Source organism: Ptychodera flava, chromosome 4 (assembly GCF_041260155.1).
Source record: "Ptychodera flava strain L36383 chromosome 4, AS_Pfla_20210202, whole genome shotgun sequence".
NCBI lineage: Eukaryota > Metazoa > Hemichordata > Enteropneusta > Ptychoderidae > Ptychodera > Ptychodera flava.
Window position 1 is genome coordinate 39,430,104 of NC_091931.1, and position 25,038 is coordinate 39,455,141.

The 25,038-nt window shown below is 36.1% G+C and overlaps 2 protein-coding genes across 2 annotated transcripts in view; both read right to left on the reverse strand.

The window, feature by feature from the left end:
* LOC139132283 (arginine--tRNA ligase, cytoplasmic-like) overlaps positions 1-25,038 on the reverse strand; it is a 133,890-nt gene that overhangs the window by 87,733 nt on the left and 21,119 nt on the right.
* On the reverse strand, positions 1,096-24,250 carry LOC139131726 (membrane-associated progesterone receptor component 1-like). The gene is made up of 3 exons (XM_070697924.1): positions 23,899-24,250; positions 16,485-16,640; positions 1,096-6,080 (listed from the first exon to the last, which is right to left on the reverse strand). The coding sequence occupies exons 1-3, from the start codon at positions 24,224-24,226 to the stop codon at positions 5,974-5,976; spliced, it is 591 nt and encodes a 196-aa protein (XP_070554025.1). The 5' UTR covers positions 24,227-24,250; the 3' UTR covers positions 1,096-5,973.

A 25,038-nucleotide genomic window follows, 5' to 3' on the forward strand; every position in this document is an offset into this window, starting at 1 on the left:
CTGTCATTATTTTCACCATGTTGAACTTCCATCAAAGCTCCTGGCCAGTTATTCCAATGGTGTCATTTTCAGTGCAAGAAACAAGACCAAGGCCTACCTACAAAGGTAGATCCTACTCAAGTTTACACTGCAACCACCTTGCCGTATATTTGCCATGTAATGAAGGCAACACAAGATTTAATTGAGAGTGGTGACAGGTTTCACATTGAAAATAGAATTCAGACAACTTACGAATTTTTTGAACAAAGAAACCTTTTATCATAAACCGCACATTGCCCAAGGTGTTAAATCAGAAAACTGCTACAATATGGCAAATTCTTTGAAATTTCAAATGGCTTTCATACCATGTTCCTCTACGGAAGAAAAAATTCCAACCAAATTCAAAGTACAGTAGTTAAAAAAAACATTTTTCCCTTTGAATCTCATTCTATTCCATTTTATCTTCAGTATTATCATATTGCCAGAAAGCAAGGAAAATTATGCTTGGTTACCATGCTCACAATACTATCACAGGCTGTGAGAAGCATTCCAAAATGTATTTTAGATACTGGTGGGTTGCCAAGCAATCAAACGTGCATTGATTATCATGTTCTGTGGCCATGAAAATGAAAGTTATGACCAAGCTACCTTTACCCATGATGCTTGCAAAGTTGCAAATCTAACATAAATCTGGATTATAGGAAGTATGTTATTCAACCCTTTCATGCACGTTTTTTCTGTACATAGATCCACCGAACTTATTTAAAACAATGAAGATATAATAATGTCTATTGGTGGAAGGATTTTTAGCATACACCACGCTTTGTGAGCTGCTTGGCAATGGGGCTCAAACTCAAAATTTGAAATTCAAAATGGCCGTCGCCCCGTGTTAATTCATGGGGAAAAGCAAACTTTTGATTTTCTAAAGACTAAATTTTTCTTACACCAAGAGCTTTAACATGAGCCACAAGTGGCGGATCAGAAAAGAATTGTAAAAATTTTGAGTCCAAATATGTCACCAAGGCATAATCTACCTTAAATACATATATCAATATGTATTACTCACCGGCTTTGTAATGTAGTGCCACGATAATTAAAGACAGAGTAGCCATCATATATTGAATAGAATACGTTGGCATTTTATTAGTATTGAAGAAATAATGACTGTATAAAACTATTCAGTAAAACCCATGATACAGAAGAAGCTACCAGCTTCTGTCAAATTCAACAAAGTTTTAAGCAATACAATTTTACTATACCCTAATCTTAGCAACTTACCAAAAACTTTGATATTCTTTCTCTTGGGTATTTATTCACAAAAATGTGGTGGATAATCCATTTTATGGTCAACTTTGTACATTTCACTTTTCAAAGAAGCTCATTTACAAAATATTGATGACGATGACTGAAAATCAATTTTTTTTAAAGTTTTTTTTCTGCATGTTTTCTAATCAGACCACTTTCCTCATGACTAAAATAACAGCTTGTGTGTGTGTTGTATACCTAGGGAATGTCAGACTTACCCAGCTATATGAGAACATGGAAAGAAATTCACTTATACACAGAACAAGAAATTCACCTTCCTCCTCAAATAAAAAGAGGGAGGGGGTAACATTGTATTATAAAATACAGCAGTGCTAGATATTATAAGCTGACAGGCTAAAGCAAAACATTTTTTTTTATGTACAATGCACTTTTCTTCTGAAGTAAATATGCAGAGATTGCTGGCAAGACTGAAAATTTGGAAGTACCGTGGAAGGGTGGTGTCATCAATGAATGAAACAGAGACTAGATTGTGTTGTGCCGACACTGGACGAGAAGACCTAAGTAATTTCAGTAGATACTGTTAACGTTATACAACTGGCTGTGTGGGCCTGAGAGCTATTTTCTATTGGCTCACTACAATGGAATTTAACCATGTTTCTGTTAATTGATGGTGTAAAGGTTTCGTGTCTAATCTCGGCAACCACTGTTGACACTGGAGACAACTGTCCCAAGATCAGTTAGCAGCAAACTTGCTACTCTCACTTACACTTCATCCATTGAAAACCCGGTGAAAACCTACCACATCCTTCCTAGTTCTGGAATATTGTACTGCAATGGGCACCGTGGTGACAGAATAGAATAAACTTGTGTCATTCCAACATATGACAGTTAAAACAAACTTTCTTCCAAGCTGACAATACACAAAAACACTATTCACTGGGTTTCAAAAGCTTACAAAAAATGACTATCGAATCCAGTGATATTTCACTGTATGGGAAACAAAGTACAGGCTAGTTAACCGCACCTACACTCACTTAAATGAATTATAGTTTGCCATTCTTCAGGGTTCAGTGCAACAAACTTTTGCTTCTAGCCATATGATTGTAACAACGTGAATGTGAAACCAAATTACACCAATTCACAAACTTGTAAACCTCAGAAAAAATATTTCTTTTACATTTTTTTTACTTGCAAAATCCAACTTCAACACTTTCGCCACTAAATTTCTGTATAGTCCTACTTTGCTATACGGCCTTTATAATGAGGTGGTGAAAATGTTGATATACTGAAAAAACAGTTGATGAATGTACAGATAAATGGATATTCAATGAAACTTTTTACCAATACTTAAAAAAATGTGTAAACCCTGATAAGGTAAATTTTAAACATAATTTATAACAGCTTTGCATAATTGCATTCACATTACTTCAACAATGGATTCTTTCTAACAAGACGTATTTCATGAAGTCTTTGCAAAATGATTTTTCCCCCTTTGTTTAGTTTACCTGACACTCTTGCAATATTTTCATATCAATAGTTATAGGAAATAAGTGATTTAACTGTATCTTCAAGATTGTGAGTAAAGTCTGTTCCATTATGATGTCTCACCCTGGTGGGTAAAGATCATAGTTTGGAGTAAAAATAACTGCAAATCTTAGCCATGCATTTGAGAGTAAGACATTACACATCTTGTAAGTTGGTAACCTATTTTGAAAGACTTTGATATACTCCTAATACATGCAAAATTCAATGTCTATCATGACATACCAAAGCTTGCAATAAAACCACAATGCAAAAATGAAACTGCTGATATAAACTGGTCACTCGCAATTGCAATGGTGTCTTTCGACACATAGACAAAAACTCAACAACAATGCAGGGTCATAGATCTACATTCTATTCTAAACAATGGGCCATAAAACATAATTTATCTGAGGTAGCCAGACCTCTCTAAATCACATGATCACCCAAGTTTCACTCTCAAATTGAGAATCATGGAGGCATACAGCGCCCTCTAGAGACACCACAACAACATACACTCTGGCTTTGGATTGCTTGTGTAAAACCACAGCACCAAGTTAATTCACTTCTAGAGAAATACAGCTTTCCTGACAGGTATTAACTTGTACAGAGGATTCCCTCTAATTGGTAAAGGACTTTGATTGGTAGAGTTGAATTTTTAACAAAATGTCACTGTGGCAAACAACTTTCACCGGCAGGCAATTGTCCAATTCCAGGCAGACTCCAGAAAAAAGCACTAAGGTTCTGTCCGTACCATGTTTTTGCAAGCTTTAACCGACTATTGTAGCTGTCCTTTATTTTGCTTTGAAGCAAAACAGCACGGTAATTATGTCTGGGCTTGCAAGATTTGCTCCCCTAATGATGATGTCCTTTGCTGTGATAAAGAAAAGATGTCAACAGTTCCAAGTAACATAACATCTTTGCTTATATGCCATCATCCTTTTTTTTCCATTTCTCATCTGTACATTCATCTTTAAACTGAACACATTGCACATGGAACTTAATCCGAAATACCTTTCACATATCAATCTCTTGGAAATCAATAAAATAACCAAAACCTAACTTCTACAATGTTGTTACAACAACTTAATAAGGCAAATGTAGCACACTATGAAAATAAAATTGTGGTCGTAAATGGAATAACTATGCGCTCCAAAAATTATAAATGACTAAAAACATGTCTCAAAACTGGTCATCACCTAGCCCTACTGGTCTTCATGGTCAAATCCTTTGACATCCAGAATATTTCATAAGAAAGAGGCAACCAGCCTTTTTTTTTGGATGGGGCAATAGATAAATATCCATCACTGTGTAACAGCACATTTCAGCTTTACAAAAATGCAAACCACACTTAGTGTTATAACACTGCCAAGAGCTTGAAATCTATATCATCGGGAGTACTTCCTCATTATCATGGCAAGAATTGAATCCTCTCATATCAAACTCTTTCAAAAGACAATGGACACACAGGGAACGAGTTTCTACTGGCGTGGACTAACTATGTCAAACTAGGTATGTAAGTCATTCTTATGCCTGCTTGATAGACATTTACAATGCTTTTATTCTTTTTGAAAGTTGAGTTTTCCTGTTAGTAAAGCTGTCATGGTTGTTGTAACGTGACTGTCACATAGTATTACTTCACTGGAAGAGCTCAAATCACTGTTGCTTGGTGCAACACTATGTACCAGTACTGCCCCCCCAAAGAAAACAAACAAACAAACAAAACAAAACATTAGCTGTAAAGTAAATATTTGATAACTCTCAAATATCATCGGATCTGCAAATGTTTTCCATTTCAGTTCCCAGTCCATCAAGTACATTTCAAGGATATTCACATGGCGTAAAGTTCCTCCGGTGCACTGAGGGGCTGTGGATAATTAAAGCAGGCGCACTATAAACGAAACTAAGTGTGTTTGGCCCCAACCCCCCCCCCCCCCATTCCCCCTGCTAAACGAAAGTTTGGAAGTGCGAAAATCCAACCCAGCCTCATTCTGTATCATACCTACAATCGGTAATTACGTGGCTATGAATATACAGTGTTTTAAATCAGGTTCAAACCCACAACATACAGCATCCAGTCACCAAGTGGAGAAGCAACAGACAGAAATACTCGGCCAAATCATGCATACGCTCCCACCACAACTGGCATACGTCCTGTAAAATCAATCTTTGTTCAGCGCCAACTCGACAATAATGCAATGTATCCGAAATGGTTGTTGTGCTATCTTACACTGTGCACTGAACTATATGTATGTCAATAGAATGGTGTAGCACAGGTGCCGCAGTGGCCTGGTACACGCCAAACAGTATAGCCCGATATTTTGGGATACAGTACAACTTGGAGCGAGATGTTCATATGAAAATATGTAGTGCGATTTTTGCGCATACAGTAATTGAAATACAGCCAAACCCCCTCCCAGCCTAAAAGTGGAAGTTTCATTTGCCGTGCACATGTTTGAATTATCCATAGCCCCTTAAATGAGCTCTCATTTAGAGCAAAGTGCACCAGCATGTAGCACACGCATCTAGAACGATGAGACTCCGTATTGGCGTCATGGCAGCAAAAATTTCTTTTTATCTTCATCCTCTTAGTAGAGTCTTAGAATAGACAGTGACGTACTTGATTGCTAACTTGATAAATTGGAACCTTGGGTGTGTTGATATGTGGGCAGAGTGTGAGCACCCCTATGAGTGATTCTTCTTTTATTCTCCGTTCAAACCATGGTAAGGGATGGGAGGGGGTGGTGGGACTTTCCCAACCAAGTTCATGGCAGGCTGGATTGATTGAGAGTCTTGATGTAATCAATACTATTTTACTAGCTGTTTCTCATTAATTCAACAAATAGGCTCACAAAATCCATAGGACAAAATGACTTCTTCAAACTTGTATGTATTGTAGCACCAGCCTTACAATTAGGCTCAAAGATGAAAGCGACTTCCTCTGAGCCTTTCCATCCCTGTCTTGTTTCACTGAATGGAATAATCCTATATCAAATCCTGGCTTCACATGCCAGCTTCTGTGTACTAGCAAGCAGTGGTAGAGGGGTGGTGTGGGGTTGGGGAGCGGGGGATGAAAAATTTCTATTTCTAAACTCAAAATTCTCTTGTAGTACTGACATTCCCTTGTAGGTAGCATGCTTGAAATCATTGGATAAGAAGAGGAATTAGTGATAATTTGGAGACTGATCACATTGTACATGTGTACGGTCAGTTGTCTTTCTTCTCAGCTTCACTTTGTTCACTCTGTTCTTCATCTGAATATTCTGTTGGTTCTTCACCAGGTTTCAAAAGTTTACCCACATAATCGTATTTCTCTGGAAAAATAAAAATAAAATGAAAAATTATTGAAAGTAAATGTTCGCAAGTTGTTGACTTCTTGGTGATGAAAAAATGGATCACAAATTCCGAGATCAATCCATATCACCCCTTGTCAATGCAGTTGGAGTAATTTTACACCTTGAACAACGGGTGATTCTAGACTGCTGGTGGATGGACTCTGTTTCATATGTACATGTAACATAGGCCAATACAGAACTGCCAAAAACAGGGTTTTATTTAATGAACACTTGTCACGTTAACGCCTTTTCCTGTCAGACTCATTAGTTCCTTGCAGCATGTTTCACAGGTTTCATGATTTGTTTCAAAATAGAGCATCTTCAACGAGTTAATTGTGATGAAAATTAAAATGATTTCCGTGATTCAAACTTTTTAGAACAAGACTATATGGAGGAAATATGAGTATTTGAGAGTCGGATCTCTGTCTGGTTACTGAAAAACCATGAAATGCCTATGGAAAGAGGCAGATGTGTGCACGCCAGCACCTCTACAAGCTTTGTAGTTAAAATAGTCAACAGAATTTGGTTATGTTCACTCTCTCCCCCCCCCATCTCTCCCTCTCTCTCTCTCTCTCTCTCTCTCTCTCTCTCTCTCTCTCTCCTTACTTGTACAGGAATACATGTATGTATGTTTCCATTGTTTGGTGCATATGTGTATAAACACATATACATGTATGTATATGTTGATAAGCGTAATGAATGTATATAGTGTGCATGCATATATGGCAATGTGTGTATCTATGTATGTATGCATCTACATGTATGTATGCATAAGTATGTATGTAATGTATGCATACGTTTACTTGGGTGAAAGTATACATGTGTATGTGTGTGTGTGTGTGTGTACATACTGAAACAGCAAAGAAGCCAGTGAATGCATTTACTAGGCAATGATGAGCCTATACTAATACATGTACAATATTATGATACAAAATACCACATTGAATGATGGGTAAACGTGTGTACCGGTAGCAATAAATATTATCACTTCTAGCTGTTTAACAAACACCTTAAAATGGATATGCCTTTCCTATTATGTCGAAAATAAAACACTCACAAAAGCCAGAAAAAATACCACATGACCATCTATTGGTGATATAATTTAATGATAAAACAATTAAACTTGCAATTTCCTGTCAATTTTAAACACTCATTATCATTATTGTAATCAAAATTATCATTTGCAACTACAACAATTTGAATATATGCAAATTCTTGGTGGATAATAATAATCGTGAATGTACATTGTTTGTTCCCTAAATGGGAAAGCTAACCAGTACAATAGTAACCAGTACATCATTTCATTTGAATATTGGTAATATTTGAACATAGTATTTACACACATCCAGTAGCATATTTCTACACTGTACATCTTTTCATCAGTATCTTTCTTATGATTGTTTCATTTTTCTTTTCAAAAAAATTACTTCCTGCTCAGAAATGGTTCCTGTCAGTTAGAAGTTACTGAACTGATTTACAGTAACTGGAAACAAGAAAGATTTGCAAATCCTTGGCAATTCGTTTGTTCCTGCTATATTTCCTACAATGTAATTGCATTGCAGTGCATGCTGACTATTTATTTTCTTGATAAAAGAAACATCACACACCTAATCTGTTATATTTTAGAGGAATTTCAGGGCAACAATTGTACAAATTTATGAAATTCTTTGCACTGACATCCATGACTATACTCTATACTGCGGGTATTTATCTGTGGCCAGTACATGTAACTTGTCAGAACATCTTCATTTCTGAAACCAGCTGTCCAACAACTCTCAAATTAGTTGTAAGCTGCCTACAATAGACTTAAATCAGATTTGTGAAAATGATTGTTACATTATCACATGTAATTTTCAGGGCTTTAAAGCCAATTTTCTCATCTTGGTCAAATATCATTTTCTATTCGACTAACTGTCTGATAATAGGAAGATACAAGGAATAATGAGAAGTACTGATAGCAAAATTTTCAAATTTACATTTTCGGATTAATTTCCAACTTTTTCCACCTAACATTATTTTTTCTTCAACTGCTTGTCTGAAAGCTTTGAAATTTGTATGTCAGTTTGAAGGGATGACTTCATTCAGATGTGAACAACTGATGACAAAGTTTGCTTAAGTGAAATTTTTGAACCAGCTTTCTGGTTTTTCCACAAAAATATTATATTCTCTGACAGCATTTGCAAGAAAAACATCACTTCCTCTGATTTTGTCCAGTAGATTTATAATTTGGTTTGTGCCTTTCCAGGGATAATCTTGGTATGTAGGGATTTGCAGATGTATAGAAATTTTTGTACCAATTTTCTTATTTTTGGTCATAACATTCAAGTCTCTGAAACCTACTGTCCAGTACATTGGAGCATATTCAGGTTTGAATCCTATTCAAAATTAAAAGGCAGTATTGTTTAATGAAAAACTTGGAACTATGAATCAACGAGCCTTCACCGTCATTTCAGCTACTGCACAATGTGATCACAGCAAATGTTGACATCAGTTTATGGTTTTACAAAAAACTTCCATTTTGTAACAAAGTCCATCCTTATGACTTCAGTCTTGATTTACATATTTTATACATGAGCAAAAGAGTGAAGAACCCTTCATTTGTAAGGGTTAAAGGTCAACAAAGCAATTTAAGTGTTCTATTAACGCAGGAGAGAAGCAAAGCTGTAAGACTGACCACTGTCATGTACATATACCTGTACTGATAGCAAAGCTTATTTGAATGCTGAGTTTTCCCCCGGTGATAGTTTCTAAAGAACATGGAATCATGCCTGATCATGATGACATCTAGCATTTTTCAAATGTGTTTATGTACAAATAATTGAGATGTCATTTATTCATCATTTTTGCACAATTGTATAATATTAATATCTGAAGCCAAGTTATCTGTTGAATTTTTGTTGAAGGTGAAACTTATTGTGTTTTTTGCTTACTAAAAACACGTTTAATTGTTGCCTACCAGAACAAGGCTCTAGCATATCTCATAAAGGCAAGAAGTTAAATATTTGGTACTTCAATGACACACTTTCAGGTACATAGCAATTTTTTTCATTCACAGAGGGTAAGATATTATCTTAAAATCTTAACTATAATGAATACAAGAGAGGTTACAATTGACATATAAGGAATGATCACATGATACAAAGGTATGTAGTTCTTTAAAATAGAAGACGTACAATCAACATATTGGTACAATTGGCATGTTATCTCTGGTCCTTCTATAGTTGACAACCAATACATGTATGTTGATTTTGCTATACATCATACATGTATACAAGCTCAGTAGTGGAGGGTGCCATTGAGCAGACCATTTAGACTCTCTTACAAAACTGGTATTGATTTTTGTAATGGATCCTTGACAATGGTGGAAAACATCCTTCAAAGGCAACTGATGTTTACAGAACATATAGCAAAAAATATTTTTGCTCAACACAAATATTGTTTTTTTTTTCTAAATGACACAAACCGCATCACATCCACTTTATGATAACTTGTACAATGACTGCTTGCTCTGGGAAAGTCTGCTTAATATGTTAACTTGACTGTGGTGAAAATGAACCCTTTATACTCCATTTCACTGTAGTGGTACACTCCAATCCCATGAAAAATGCCACGGTTAGACCAAAGTTTGGTGGTGGGAAGAGTAATTATCTTATCACTGTGCTTTCAAAGAGGGCAAGCTGCTGGAAATTTACTTCCACTATTATAGAAAGAGATCAACCAACTTCTTTAGCCGCTGACTTACTTCTTGCATAGAACTGCACCGGAGAAAATGTCATATGCAATTGGCAGGGGTCACTCATGAGAATTATCGATGTCCAACTACCATGAACACTGTGTGTGCATTTATTTTTAGAAAAAAACCTATTACATTCATTGGTTTACACTGTAAATTGCCATAGCTGTGTGTCCAACACAGGGTACAAGGCATGGAGGCAGGATGAGACTGTACCAGTGCATTGGAGGAAATGAAAACAATTAATATGTTACATTTTGGGGGGCTGATGCACTTTTTTGTTTTTTGACCATCAGAGTCATAAGTATGCCATGCTGCTGTGTTAAAAACGCTGAAATAACCACACATCAATCATAGAAACGTCATGGATGGGTCAGGCTGTTGCAGGTGTTTTTGCTTTCTGATTCTATTAATAACTCTTTGCTTCAAGCTTATTTTTTAGCACTGTCATCATTTTAATATTCCATCTTCAAACCTTTGTAAAAAAACCCAACTTTTTCAAAAACACCCATGGTGAAACGCACATATCCTCTGATCGCATGATCCAACACACATTAAGGTGTCCATGATTTTCATTTTTTGGCACTATTGATATGTTGAAATACATGTATTTTTAATAGGTGACTATAGGTCCTGTTCTGTATTGGAGAATAGAGCAAGAAACTGTAGTTGACATTATTAAAAAGAAAAAAATAGTGGAATAATCATCGAAACTTAGAGGTTAACTTTTGATATAATTTCAAGTACTTATGTTCTACAATGTACTTGTATCATACACTTTCAACTTGTCAATGCAGCACGTATCCAGTGTTACCGGCGACAATTCAGTTCTGCTTGGGAAAAGCATGATTCATTTGTCTACATGAACATTACATATTATGATACCCTGTGGTGACAATGTTTATAGTTTGCCTTCCCACATTCAGGAAGGAGACTGAGAAAATGTTTTATAAGTTCAAGAATAAAACAATGGAAACATTACCATGAATTAAAGGTCTCCAATATTGGCTTCACAAGTACTTGTGTATAAGACTTGTATATAAATGAAAATTTGCTCATAATGAAAAGTTGCATACTCAGCAAAATTAGCACAGGACTTTAAACCCTATCCTTAAACACTACATAACAAGATGAAATACTGCCCTCTGTCTGCCATGTACCATTTGTGCAGGTGCATTCTGCTTCCTACGCAGTGTGCAAATTTGTGTGTGGTTTTCCATTTAATAACTACTTCTATTGTAATACCACTTGGAATAAAAAACAGTACACTCACATTATGAGGAGGCTGACAAAATATTCATATTTCAAGTTTATGTCAAACACATATCATATCTTTTCAAAAAATTTACAACAACAGCCCTGTAAAATTGTTTTTATATTTGTACATCTATTTTTAAAAGGGGTGTGAGGTGACAATAAAATGGTCTCTTGTCACTGTAGAATGGTCTCTTCTGATTGGCTGGCGATATGCAAATGCTAGATTTGCATATTTGTACATGAAGCACAGTTTGTGTAGATTGAATGACAGAAAGTCAAAATGAGACATTAGTCTAAAATTTCAACAAAGACACCAGATAATACTTGGTAGACTGTCATCCCATTCATTGCATTCATCCAGGTGCCATCACTGTTGATATGGACAATGACCTCTTAATGCAATGTACATCACATTCAATCATTTCAACCACCAGATGTGACATGGGCAAAAGACAACAGTGAAACTGGGCTTCAGTATTAAAAGTCCTTCTGTAAATGCTACATCTGTATATGGCAGTGTCTGTGCACTCAGAGTCGCCGGGGTTGTAGAACTACTGAAAGTTTTATGTTTTTGTGTATGCTTTTTCCTTGTATCACATTATATTGATAATAGTGCTACACTGAATGTGTATAACTTTAAAACTAAAACATTAAAGTTTTTTTTTAATCTATGAATTTTATTATTAACTAAGTGAACTGATACATACAGGAGATATATACACATACAAGTTCATGCTGACATACATACATACATAAATAAATAGTACATAGTAATAGACATACATGTTTACATAACACGCATACATACATGTAGGTAAAAATATATATACTATACATACATACATACATAGACAGACATACATACATATTACATACATACATATATACATACATGTACGTAACACATACATACATACATACATACATACATACATACACACATACCCATACACATGCATAATACACATTGTACAAAATACTTTTAAAAAAGTGAATTTCATTCTATGAAAACATCTCATGACAACTGTTGAAGTTCAGTTAACTTTAAACTCAGGCTTATCATATACTGTTGCAATATTTTGTCTACAGAGGTCATTCATCATTGGAACTTGTGCATGTTGTTTTTCACATTTATGTTATTTAATAAGGACACAATGCCACTTTTTGAACAACTCCTGACAAGCTAAATAATTCTGAAAATCATTTCCAATATATGAATCTATGTTACATATACAAGATTGATATCATGAGGCCTAACTCATTCAAATGCAAAAATCACACTGTCTGTATTTGAAAGGCAATGTTCGTGACAGCAGGCATTGAAACCTGCTTTCTTACAATAGGTTTACCCATCTCAATTTAATTTGAAAACACAGTACAGTAACGACATTTCTAACTTCCGTCTCACCGAGTAAGACAAAAGATCACATTTGAAGAGACTATCACTTTTGACAACTGGACGGGATTTTACCATTATTTTTCACCTTGTTGAGTGTAAAATTCAATCAGATAATGACAGCTAAAGGTTCTGGTAATACACACACAGAATATACTACCCTGGTGCTGGCTCTGTGAGGGTCAGCTGACATCAGGTGATACTACAATAAATAACTAGGTAGGATGATTGGCTTTATGGTTAAAGCACACAGAGGTCGACCTGCGTTGACCTTGTGTCACTTTGTACAATGTTGGGCTCTTATGTGTATGTACAGTTTTCTTTCTACTATGATTCTGTCATCACAACAGGTAGCTGGCTGATTGCTGATCCACATTCAACAAGCCACTTTTGCATCAAATAAGGGACATGAAATGCGGTTGTTTTCACTTTTCTCTCGTATTTTCAGCAAATTTGTTATTTATTCACGTTTGATCTTCAGAAAAAGGAATACAGCAAGAAAGTACAAAGCGCCTTGCAATCGTTGTCAAGTGTAATACTGACAGCATATAATGAATATCTCCATAGTATAGAAAGATAAAGACTTACACGTATTTACACATGAATAAATATTAAATAACCAATTGTAAATGTGAAACAATGCTTCCTTTTGATAAAGAATGACATGTAAATGCATGCATGGCATCCTGGTTACAATGTATAAATGTGTACTTCAATCCAAATGATTTTAAATGAAATCCGAAGCTGTACATGTACTACAAGCACTATGAACTTTTTCAAAGCCTACATAGGATACACCATTATCAATTTGTACCATTATAATAAAATTTGGTGGTTTTTTTCATAATTTGCAAAAAAAAAGCCAACAATGCCCGGAATTAAAATTCTACAAATCCAAATTGTCATGTCGTGTCTTTAAATACTTATAATTACCTTGGGGGATGTACAACATCAGTCGCACATTATTAACATGTAGGCAATAGAAAGACAAACAAAAAGACATAACCAATTTCGTATTTCCATTTCAATAAATTCTTGATCCACGCATTGTTTCTACATGATTATAATAGCCACCCAAATTTAAATATTTGATGTTCGTGAATTTCTTCTATACATCTGAAATTCCAATAAATACCTAAAGGGTGATAGCATATTTCAATGGCTAGGGCTGATCATCATTCAATGGATTAAACTGTATATAAAGCTGAACTACACATCGATAATCAATTAATTTAAAAGTTTCATTGACTATAAATGTTGATGTATTTCTCAGAAGTTTGTTTCTGTCTGTTCAAACGTTTCGTGTCCTTCCCTCAAAATCATGTTGAAATGCCTAGTGTTCAATATCAAGTCCGATGTTATTGTTGACAATTCAATTTCAGTCCAGACAAGAATTAAAGAGGCACTCCCACTTGGTAACATTTTTAAAACACATTTTTTTAATGCCAACGGTCGATATTTGACGTTGCGACTCCGCGCGGATCGCGAGATATATTGATAAAAACATGTCATTTCTCGAGCGTGTTTTTCATATCCCGAAGTTTTACGATCATTTCTGGTTATGACCCGAAATCCCCCGAAAGTGTGTTGTTGTGCTGATTGACGATATTCTAAGGAGTCCAAAAACGTTCGAATGACGCAATTAATTTATCTCCTACTGCTTGACTTTATATACATCATTATCAATGCCTTTACCTCTGGTAATCATTTTTTAAAACTTCTCCATAGTTTTTGTCGTTTTCATTATTCTCAATCAGTTGTATTAAATTTTTAAACAATACCATATAGATATCAGTTTTTACGTATAAAATATTAGTTGACTACATTTTGTTGTCTGCCACACAGTTACGCGTGGTTCGATACAAAGCGGCCGCCGCGTGTGGTATGCGCGCATACCACGCGGCGGCCACTATGCAAACTATGTATCAACCGCACCTATCTGTGCTAGTCACCTATGCAACTTCTGGTGGAATCAGCAAACTTTGATTTTCGTTTTTTTGCTGAGTCAGTAGGACTCGGCTTTCTCCCATGGGACATGACCGCTCACCGACGTGAGTGGTACTGCTGTGGCGTACAGCAGCATCAGCGTAGACTCGTACTCCATAGCTTAGTTGACAATGACCCCAGTGCCGAACGTTCTATGTTCGGAAGCTGAATTCAGGTGGGCCACCGGAATTCAAACTTTAACTTTTTTGAGGACATGTTTTTATCGATATCTCGCGATCCGCGCGCAGTCGCCATGTCAAATATCGACCGTTGGCATTAAAAAATGTGTTTTAAAAATGTTACCAAGTGAAAGTGCCTCTTTAATTTGTCAACATAACACTACACATTCTCCACAGTGAAATGTAAGGGCCAATACTTTGGATTTCTCATCTTATCTTACTTTGGGCTAGGAAACTACTTGTTTTACCGAACAAAAATAATTAAATATTACTGAAAGTTACAGCTATAGACCCCTAAACTAAACTAATGTCAGAAGATGTTTCGCTTGTTGCATATGACCATCATAACCTATCTTTTGACTGACAATAGATATTATGTCTGACTGCCTTATAACCTTCCAAGATAAACAAAATAGCCTATTTGACATCTGTCTAATTGTAATTTATGTTACCCTGTAAAAATAAGGGCTAATATGAGCCGTCGATAATAAAAGCTGACGCTTGACAAACGTAATTCTTTCGTTTAGGGGGGGAGGGGGTAAAAGCTCATTTCGTTTTGTGTGCATCAAAATCGCATAAGGATTTTCTATTTTCTAAGGATTTTCTATCGCGAAGCAGCGAGAACGCAATATTACCTTCGCATTCATCGAGAACTGAATGACCACAAAATACGGGAGACAGAAAAGACATGAATGTGAAATAGACACTTGTATGCTTTTTAACGTGAAACGTACGTGAAACATTTTCCTACGTGTGAAATACATTAAAATGTGCTGTCTTAAAAAGTGAAACGCGTTAAAGTGGACGTTTATTAATTGATGTACCCTTCCGGTATATTTTCATGGGCGTGCAGATCAGAGATCATGCGTGTGGTTTGTCAGAAACGGCATCATAATACCAAATTGATTTCGCATAAGAACTTTCGGTTTTTTTTTTTTGGGGGGGGGGGGGAGGGGGTTTCAAGTAAAACGAAGGAATTACGTTTCTTGGCGTCAGCTTTCATTATCGACGGCCCCTAATATGAATTGTCAAAAAGCCGACTCAATGCAGGATCTTTACACTCAAATAAGTAAAATTCAAGGACTTTCAAGGACTTGCGGAGGTCAAAAAATACCATTTTCAAGTTATTATTTTTACAACATATCATTTTTAAATATCATTTCACACATCATTTTTACGATATCAAAAGTAATCATCTTTTCATTCTGAAAATGGTGGGTGGATTATCAAATTTTTCCAGGACTTCACAGGAACTCTGTTTCATTTTCAAGGACTTTCCAGCAGGCATTAAAATTCAAGGATTTTCCAGGAGCCTACCCACCTTGATTATTTCACCTAACGTGTGTTGTAGTCGCTTGGGCAACTAATTTCAATCATAAATTTTTTTTTCAGTTTCCTTAGGTGTGGATTGGCTGCCTTAATTTTACCATGCCACACAAAAAATGTAATCAACTCAACCTTTAGTAACTAGCCATGAAAACAAGTGCAGTATGCTGAAGATGCCACAGTATCACACCACAATTATTACACTCAGAAATCCAGGACCACAGTATTTGCTCAGTGTGGAAAATTTGCCATTTCACTGTTCCAATGACAAGTTCATGTATACATGTACGTTACCAATTGACTCGTAACGTGAAGAATGTACCAAGAATTAGCAATTCACACTGCATGACTATTAATCTTTCATTGATACCAGTCTGAGGTCAACCAAATACAGACAAGATTAGCTCATCAATATACATATTGTATCTCAAAATAGTACAAAACACTATTTGAATATTCTGGCCATTTTACAAGGTAGTCCGTACAAATATATTTTTTCTACTCACCCTCAAACTGCATTTCCCATTCACGTATGCTCTCTGTCTGCATGGCAGTGAGATCTGAAAGGTCATCGTACTCGTCTCGCAAAGCATCGCCATCCAGCGAAAATGTGGCTAGAGCTCGTGATGCATCCCGACCAGCAAACGCTCCGTACGGGCCACCTGTGTGGATAAAAACAACCATACAGGGTGAATGACATTACCATAACATATGTATACAGAGACACAAACACACAGGGTCAATGGCATTATCCAAAATGTGTGCATGCTGTTCTCCCTACAGCTCATTGAATATATATGTATCAACACTGTTCAGTCTTCAAACCTACCTGTTGAATTTGGAGATGTGCAAAATGCTTAGGGACAGATACTGAAAGAATTCTATCTGCTTAAATACACACCCAACATGACCAATGCCTTTGAACTTAACTTTGATTTCCTTTGATTACTAGTGTACAGACAAAAAGAAATACTAATCGTTGACAAGAGAGGTTTGTAACTGCCACTGCCACTGTCACTGTCACTACAGTTGACACCAAACTGATGAGTTACAGGAAAAGAATGTAAATGTACTCCCATAACCTAATACTAGAAATAACATTTCTGTGAAAATCATGTGACTTAAGATTTGCGACCGAAAGACGTGCTCATTATTTCGAGGACTATGAAAAATTATACATGTACCTATTGCAGTATGTGTAGACCCGAAGAAGTAGACTATGGTTTGAGATTGGTATTACTATTAAACAACTTTTAACAAGGTACATGTACATGGCATTCATAATCTACATGACATTGAGAGTAAAAAGTTTTGCAAGCCAGGAAGAAATAGGCAGAATGCTAATACTTCATCCAAACTCTTTCTGAATGGCTGAAAAAATACCCAGCCAAACCCACCAGGACCACTCGTGGAACTGTATGTGCTGAAATGTTTTCACAGTACACTTTAGGTAGATCGTGCTTTGGGGACAGATATTCAGACTCTCAAACTTTTACAATTCCTTTCTGATATACCACTTGTGGGGTTCAATTTTTAAAGCTCTTGGCTTAAGAAAACTTTTAACTGGCTTAGTTTTTCGAAAATAGAAAAAATTTCATTTTTCTCCATAGAGTTAACACAGGGATGGCGGCAATTTTGAATTTCAAATATCAGTAAATCTTGGGTTGTTTGTTTCTCTAGTACCAAAATTTGCACGTTGACCCCAGATTTTTATTCTTGATTTTGAAAGACAATAATTGAAAAATTTGAGCAAAAGTTTAAGTCTTTTACTTTTGAGGTGCATATTACCTTAAAGTGACTTTCTTCTATTTCTAATGCCCTGTCTATTGCGTTTTAATTGGTCGAGCTGAAACACATGACTGCCTACAAATACACAGTAATGGTTTGTTTTCATGCCCGTGAATATGAATAATATCGTAAACATTGTAACTTTACAGCTAAAACGAAAATTGTGATTTGTACAAAGATCATAATCAACAACAAAATAACATGGAGCCAAGTTAAGACGCTTTTTTTCAAAAAAATGTCCGGATTTGCAAGATTTTTGCAGCGCATGCACTACTCACTGACAGATTCTGGGGCCCCGTTGTCGTTCGCACGGGAAATTTACGTAAATTTTGACGGTTTTTCGGGGTTCATTGATAATATAATTGAAATACCAGACTCCGCGCTGACCATTAACATTTATTTATGGGCGCGGGCGAGAGGAAAGCCAAATTAACGGGCTTGGCAAGCCTCGCCCGTTAATTTTTGGCTTTCCTCTTGCCCTTGCCCATAAATAAACGCCTGTGTTACAAAGCTGTCGATTTTTTATGTGCAGAAACAGACACAGGTGACTTGGGTCTTATCATATGATGCGAGGGAAAAGTAGCATGTGTGCTCTTGTTTAGCTTTGCTATGAGTAGTTTATCAAGATGGTCGTTTCCTGTTTTGGCAAACACTTCACCTGAACAAGTTCCGATACTGTACTCTCTGATCAATGCATGGCTTCTTAATAAGGGATGGAAAGTGCCCGACATTGATCAGATTGGCCTGTGTGTGAATTCAGCTGATCTTTCAAAGTGACAGTAGTGAAATGCTTAAAAAATTGGAATTCCTACAAAACAGAAATACACAACATTTAATTTTTCATTTGTTGCTTTTTTCGAATAATGTTGTTCTGTTAGTGAAATGCTTAAAAATTGGAATTCCTACAAAACAGAAATACACAACATTTAATTTTTCATTTGTTGCTTTTTTCGAATAATGTTGTTCTGTTTGTGAAATGCAGCATCTTGTGAATATTCTGTGTTCACCTTGTCCATAACCTGTACATGTATAGTATGTGCGCACATGTAACATTCAATGTTACTGTTGACAAGTGTATGTCCCAAGATCATACTTTGTATTTCAATATCGGGAAAGGGGGAAGTATAAACTGTACTTGTTTCTTGGGTGTGGATAAAGAACGAAAGATGTTATTCATTATGATATGGAAATGCTACATGTAGCAAGTGAGACAAGTGTGCGACCAATTTTCCAATATAAAAGTTAAGAAAGGCCCTAACATTACAAATTTGAATTTGTACAAGCCAAAAGAGTCATCCATGAGAATCTGTCAACCATGAAAGCTACACATTACTAGACCAGCAATTTCAATAAATGTGCCGTTTTTGACTGAAAAATAACGAATTGTCCGCATACATTAACATATGCACATTTATCATCATTTGAATAAATATTAATCCCAAGGCATCAGACGACAAATAAGAGACCTATCAGATGATTGGATGAGTGATATCGGAAGAGGTAAAATAAAACATATATACAGATACTTTTTTATGGTGAACATACATTCCCAGGTAACTATTACATAAATGCCCCATGTACTGGTAGTGGTACAGTACTCACAGACCATCAAGTATTGTTTCATATCTCAAGTTTTTCATCCCATAATTATGGAGTCTTAAGTCTCCATCCAGTCATCATAGCCGGTAAATTTGCTGAATTCTGGGCTATATGTTGGGGTTTATATATAATACAAGTGTACGACTAGTATGTACTAACTCACTGGCATACAGACATCTAATAGAAACACAAGTGCCATGATTCACAATGTTGAACCCATGTGAATTAAAAATATGTGCCCTTCTTTAACAATTTTGAAGAATCAAAACAATAGGAAACAATCAGAAGCTACACACCCTTTATGTTTGTGTGTGACTGTGTACAGACAACCACTATTCTGTCTGGAGGTTATGGTATTGTGACGTAACTGGCATGTGTATTGAATTAAGTACATGTACTGTTAGCTCCAGGTAGAACTTCCTTCTCTACTGCCACTGCCTAGAAGTCATTATGCACTATAATGCCATTATTGTACACATACAACAACAACCAGAGAACCGATTTCATACATCTCATGGAATTATACTGGCAAAGAGTTTGTAATGGTTCTATACTGTTGCTAAATATAGGTAGCAAAAGTATATACACACTAGGGTAAGGGTGAATGCAGTGTCCTTTATGAATATATGCATTTATGTGAACAATAGAAATGCCAACCAAGTAAAGGCACCTTACATGATGTGTATGTTTATGACACCCACAGCTCAACTTTCAGCTACAGGTTTTTCAGAAGTTTGAGTATCTCTGGCTAAAGAGTGGACATGAAAAGTTACCAAAGTACCTGAGAATTTTCAATTATCCTACAAAGTATGCCAAGAATTCCTGCTATGTATATTACTACTCCAAGAATTCAGAAAATACGATCAATATTTTTGTCCAGAGCAGTAACCTGGAAGATATGTAAAATTTTATTTTTCTACTGTTACCCATTCATGCCACTTGGGTTCCCACCTGTAAATTGATGTAATGGTATGAGATACATTAGAAATAGTATCCAGTGGATTTAAAAAACCATGAACCTATTGGTGCCCTCTCCAACTTCAGCAAAAACACAGTAAACCAAAGTTGTTTGCCCCAAGCTTGTATCGATGCCAATATGACAGCAGAGGTAGGAAATACTTAAAAGAATATTGACCATGTATTTTTACTGTTTTGTCAAATTGATAAATTCCACATCCTATTGTTGTTTAAGCAATGCTTTCAAGAGAAAGATGCTACTCTACCTTAGATACCCCAGGGGTGTGCAAATTGACTGATCCAAGCTTTTGTGCTGACAATGTTTATGGCATTTAAATGTCTAATGTAATGCACCAGTGAATTAGTCAGCTGGTTACTAAAATGTTTTTCAGTTGACAGGTGATCTTTTTCCTTGCTGCATCTGCAAATGATTTGCTCACCCCTGGAACTTGCTTGCAATTGTACATGTACACAAAAGTCACACCACCATGAAGAACAAAAATACTGACTCAGCTCTCAATTTGCTTGTCTCCTTACTTTTAAAATTACGCCCACTATCGTCACCTGAAAGGGCAAAAAGTTCAAACTTCTGTAAAAGGAATTTCATTAGTTTTGCCGTACTAAACAAGAACATTGTTTCTTCCTAAAGTGTATTGATATACAGAGTATTAGCTTTGCAAACACAATGCAACATACACTATAATATGCAAAGTCATAGCTTTCAAATGAATTCCACTTGTCACTACATTTCAGATTTCAACAATACCTTTGGACATTATGCATTCAGGCACTGACGATACATTTAAGTGATTTTGGAAGTAGAACTAAACTGTTTAATTTCTAAACAGCATCCTCTTTTGGACACACAATATGTACTTGTAAATAAATAAAATGCTGAAATAAACAAACATTTCTATTTTATTTCAAAACAATTCCCATATGTTTTGTCATTTATTTTCCAAAATTAGTTGAGTTGGTGGAGTGGCATATAATATATTGCTACAAAGGATGATGGCATAGAGTACATTTTTAGATAGAAACTTTTCTTCTACTTTACTGAGTCTGAAGTCAGCCTTGGTTGATTCTTCAGACATTTTTACTTTGCAGTTTCATGTGTTGCAAACTCCTTGATACACTGTAAAATCAGTTGAGATCATACACTGTCAATTAATGGGAGTACTGTTCTTTCCTTTGGGAAAAAGACCATTCATGTTGACAGATACTCACAAAATATCAGAATTATTTCCTTATATTGAAAACTCATATTGAAACACTAACACTTTGAGGGATCCTGTTTCTCTCATGTATCAGTGACTGAAATAAATCATCAGAGCACAGCATAAATTTAGTACAGACCAAACAATCCAGACTCACTTACATTCACACCCTTGGGAATACATGCAACCTTCTGAGTCACCTTGAAATGACAATTGCCACAACTATGTGTCCCAACATTCCAAACCAGTAACAACTGCAATGAAATCTGTAATCCACACTCCTAATGAGAGAAAGATCAGGACTTGATCCCTTGATCAAGAATTGTAATCTAGTTAATAAATTTCCTGGCAAGACAATCTGATGCCTGATGCTGAGAGAATGACTGGAAACAACGTTCACGTAGCTTGATTTCTGTATCCATGTATCTGTTAGTGTTCCCTGTGTAATTAAATCAAACATCTTGGCTGCAAGTACATGTAAGTCATTCTTGAAATTATACAGCCTGTCAGTATACATACCTGCCGCGTAAAAAAGTTATGGTGTTATCAATGCTTGGTAGTTGATAATCGGATAGCTGCATTGAGGTTCTATACATTCATTCATATGGTCGGTAACTAACAAGAGATAATTTACCTTATCTTTTCAAGGTAATACAAATCAGCTTTTCGTAAGGGTAGCACTATCACGAACTCATGTCATAGGTCAACTCTAAGTTATGTCTGACCTTGTGGGTGAGACAGAGGTACATCATACATGTATGATGTCAGCTGAACTGAGCAATTTACTGGAGTGATACAAATAAATTTTAAACACACATTTCTCTTTTGGTCTGAAAATTATCTTTCCTCTCAGATTTTTTTTGCTTGATTACAGGTATAGAATATGAGTAATGCCCGCAACATCTGCAATATGTTGACTGCACAGATAACAATGTAAGCCACTCCTTTACAGTTCAGAAGAAACACACAATGCACACACACACACTCTTGGCAACTCATTTAGGCTTAATCAAGCACATATTCTGGTTGTGGAAACAGTGAAGAAATCAGAATATACACATAGTGAGAATACTCTCAAGAACCTGTCAATGCTTTGACCCTTTTGTGTGGGATGTAGTATTGCATAATTGAGTGATGTTTCAAGGCCACAAAACCGGTTACCTTACCAGGGCACCACCCAAACATGTACCAGGCAATATGGTTGTGAAACCTGCTGTTACTTTTATAAATACCAATACACCAATAAAATAAATTCTGAGGTGAATTAGCAAACAAAACAATACTCAAAGGAATGGCAGGTTTAACTCCAGATTTGAAGCAAACAAGGTTTGCTGGCTCTGAACGAACATTTTGACTTTTAACAAAGATGCTCATACAATGATGGAATAAAGGATGTGCTACATTTGTCAGTGGAGGAGGAATAGAACGGAACTTGCATTGTACACAATAATGACAACAATGTACGATAACAAAAGGGAAATCGTGAGTAAATTACTGTTGGCAATTATCATCAAATGGGTAATGCCTAGCTACAGTAAAAGTACAACCCCCTTCACTGATCTACAGAACCTCCATTTTCGCAACCTCCTTCACTTGATCTACAGAACCTCCATTTTCGCCACCTTCACACTGCAATATTATGATGATTGAGTTTATATAAACCTGTAGTTACAGCATTTTGTTCATTCTAAAATATTAATGGCTGCAGAAAAGGCAAAGAATATGGGCAATGCTGTTTCTCATCCCATCCTCTCTTTTCAACAGATACACGATCATCGTAAAACGTGTTTCACGTGATCCGCGTGAGTTTGTGGACTTTGTCATTTCAAGTTGTATTGGCACATGAGGTTGCATGAACAGAAATTGAAAGAGTTGAAGTGTGATGACTATACTGGATCAAAGAGTAAAACGGGCCAGTAGATTGTTATAATTGAGGAAAAAATATGAGAAGTGGTCTGAAAAGATAAGCTTATGTATTTAAGTTCTAACATGGGTGTACAAGCGAGAATCACAGACGATTATATAAAACAGATTCATAGTTACTAATTCATAGTAAAAATGCGTTAGATTGCACTGGAAAGTCTTTTGAAGCAAATATATGACACAAACCAAATATATAGGTGTGGGGTACATGCACACGCATAGGTATATGTGGACTTGCTGGCAGTCATTTCGCCTACAGAAGTAGGCGTGTACGGCTCCCCGCAACACTTGAATTACCATAACATTACCCAACAAGTTCAACAGTACCCCCACTATGGTCACGTTACGTACACATGATAGTCGCTACCTTCAGACGCGGTCATTGTAATACTGAAGCTCGCTAGATCATGCGAAAATGATAAGTTAGGATGCTAACCTGGCCCATAGAATTTCTTTCCTCTCGTGACATCAAACACCCTGCCGTTAACTGCGACAAGTACCCTGCCATCATTTTTCTCGTCACCTGTGTACTCCTTCAGTTCTTCCAACGTAAAATCCCTCTTCTTCATCTTTGGAAGCGGCGGAGGTCTCGGTGGGGTTTCGTCCGGTTTTTCGCGACGCAGGATTTTATACAGAAGATAAATGCACATTGCTAGTAAAATTAAATTGAGCGGACTGGAAACTAATTCCACAAGGAAACCTTGGTTTTCTATATTTTCGGAGCCAGGCTCGGAGCTTTGTTGAGTAGCTTCTGGTGCCGCCATTTTGCCAAAAACCTAAACAAAGGTAGTGTCTAACTAATTTGATACTGGTTGATTACTACCATCATCACAATTAAATGTCAATTTTTGTAAATATTATAATAGCTACGCATGAGTACATAAATATCTCTAGTCAGAATTTATTAAATGTTTGTCTTGACACTCAGAAAATTATTTGAATTAATTATTTATTTGTATTTTGTATTAGTTAATCTATCCTAAATGGATAGCCAGACGCCTCATTTGTCTCGCGAGATCTCGACCATTGACCTAATATCACTCTTGACCTTTGACACTACAAGGATACGATATACACGTGGACAAACGTGGATGGCGCGACGACGTGGTGCTAAATTCCCGTCGAAAATCGTACTCCTGATCACATTCGTAGCCTTTGGTTTATGGAATATGTAATGAAACTCTTTCGATATGCGTATCGATGATGTGCGTTCGCATATATTTATTTATTAAACATTTTTGCAACCAGATCCATACACATAAGCTTACAGACAGGTTGAATTCCTACAATTTAAACCAGATATGAACTGAAAATGCTCACGTGTTTCATTATATGTTGAAGTTATGTGTAAATTTGAACCTTTGCCACATGTTTGCAACTTCATTGAAATTATTATGATCCACATAATGAACAATAATCACCGCCGATTAATTCTAAAAGGTCATGAAGTATACAAATATGTCATTAGCTGAAATAAAAATATTAAAGTTTTTTGACTGCTGTCATTGTATCACCATTTTATATAGCAAGTGTAATTACCGTTGGCCAAGTCCTTCAAGCCATATATGCCAAGCTG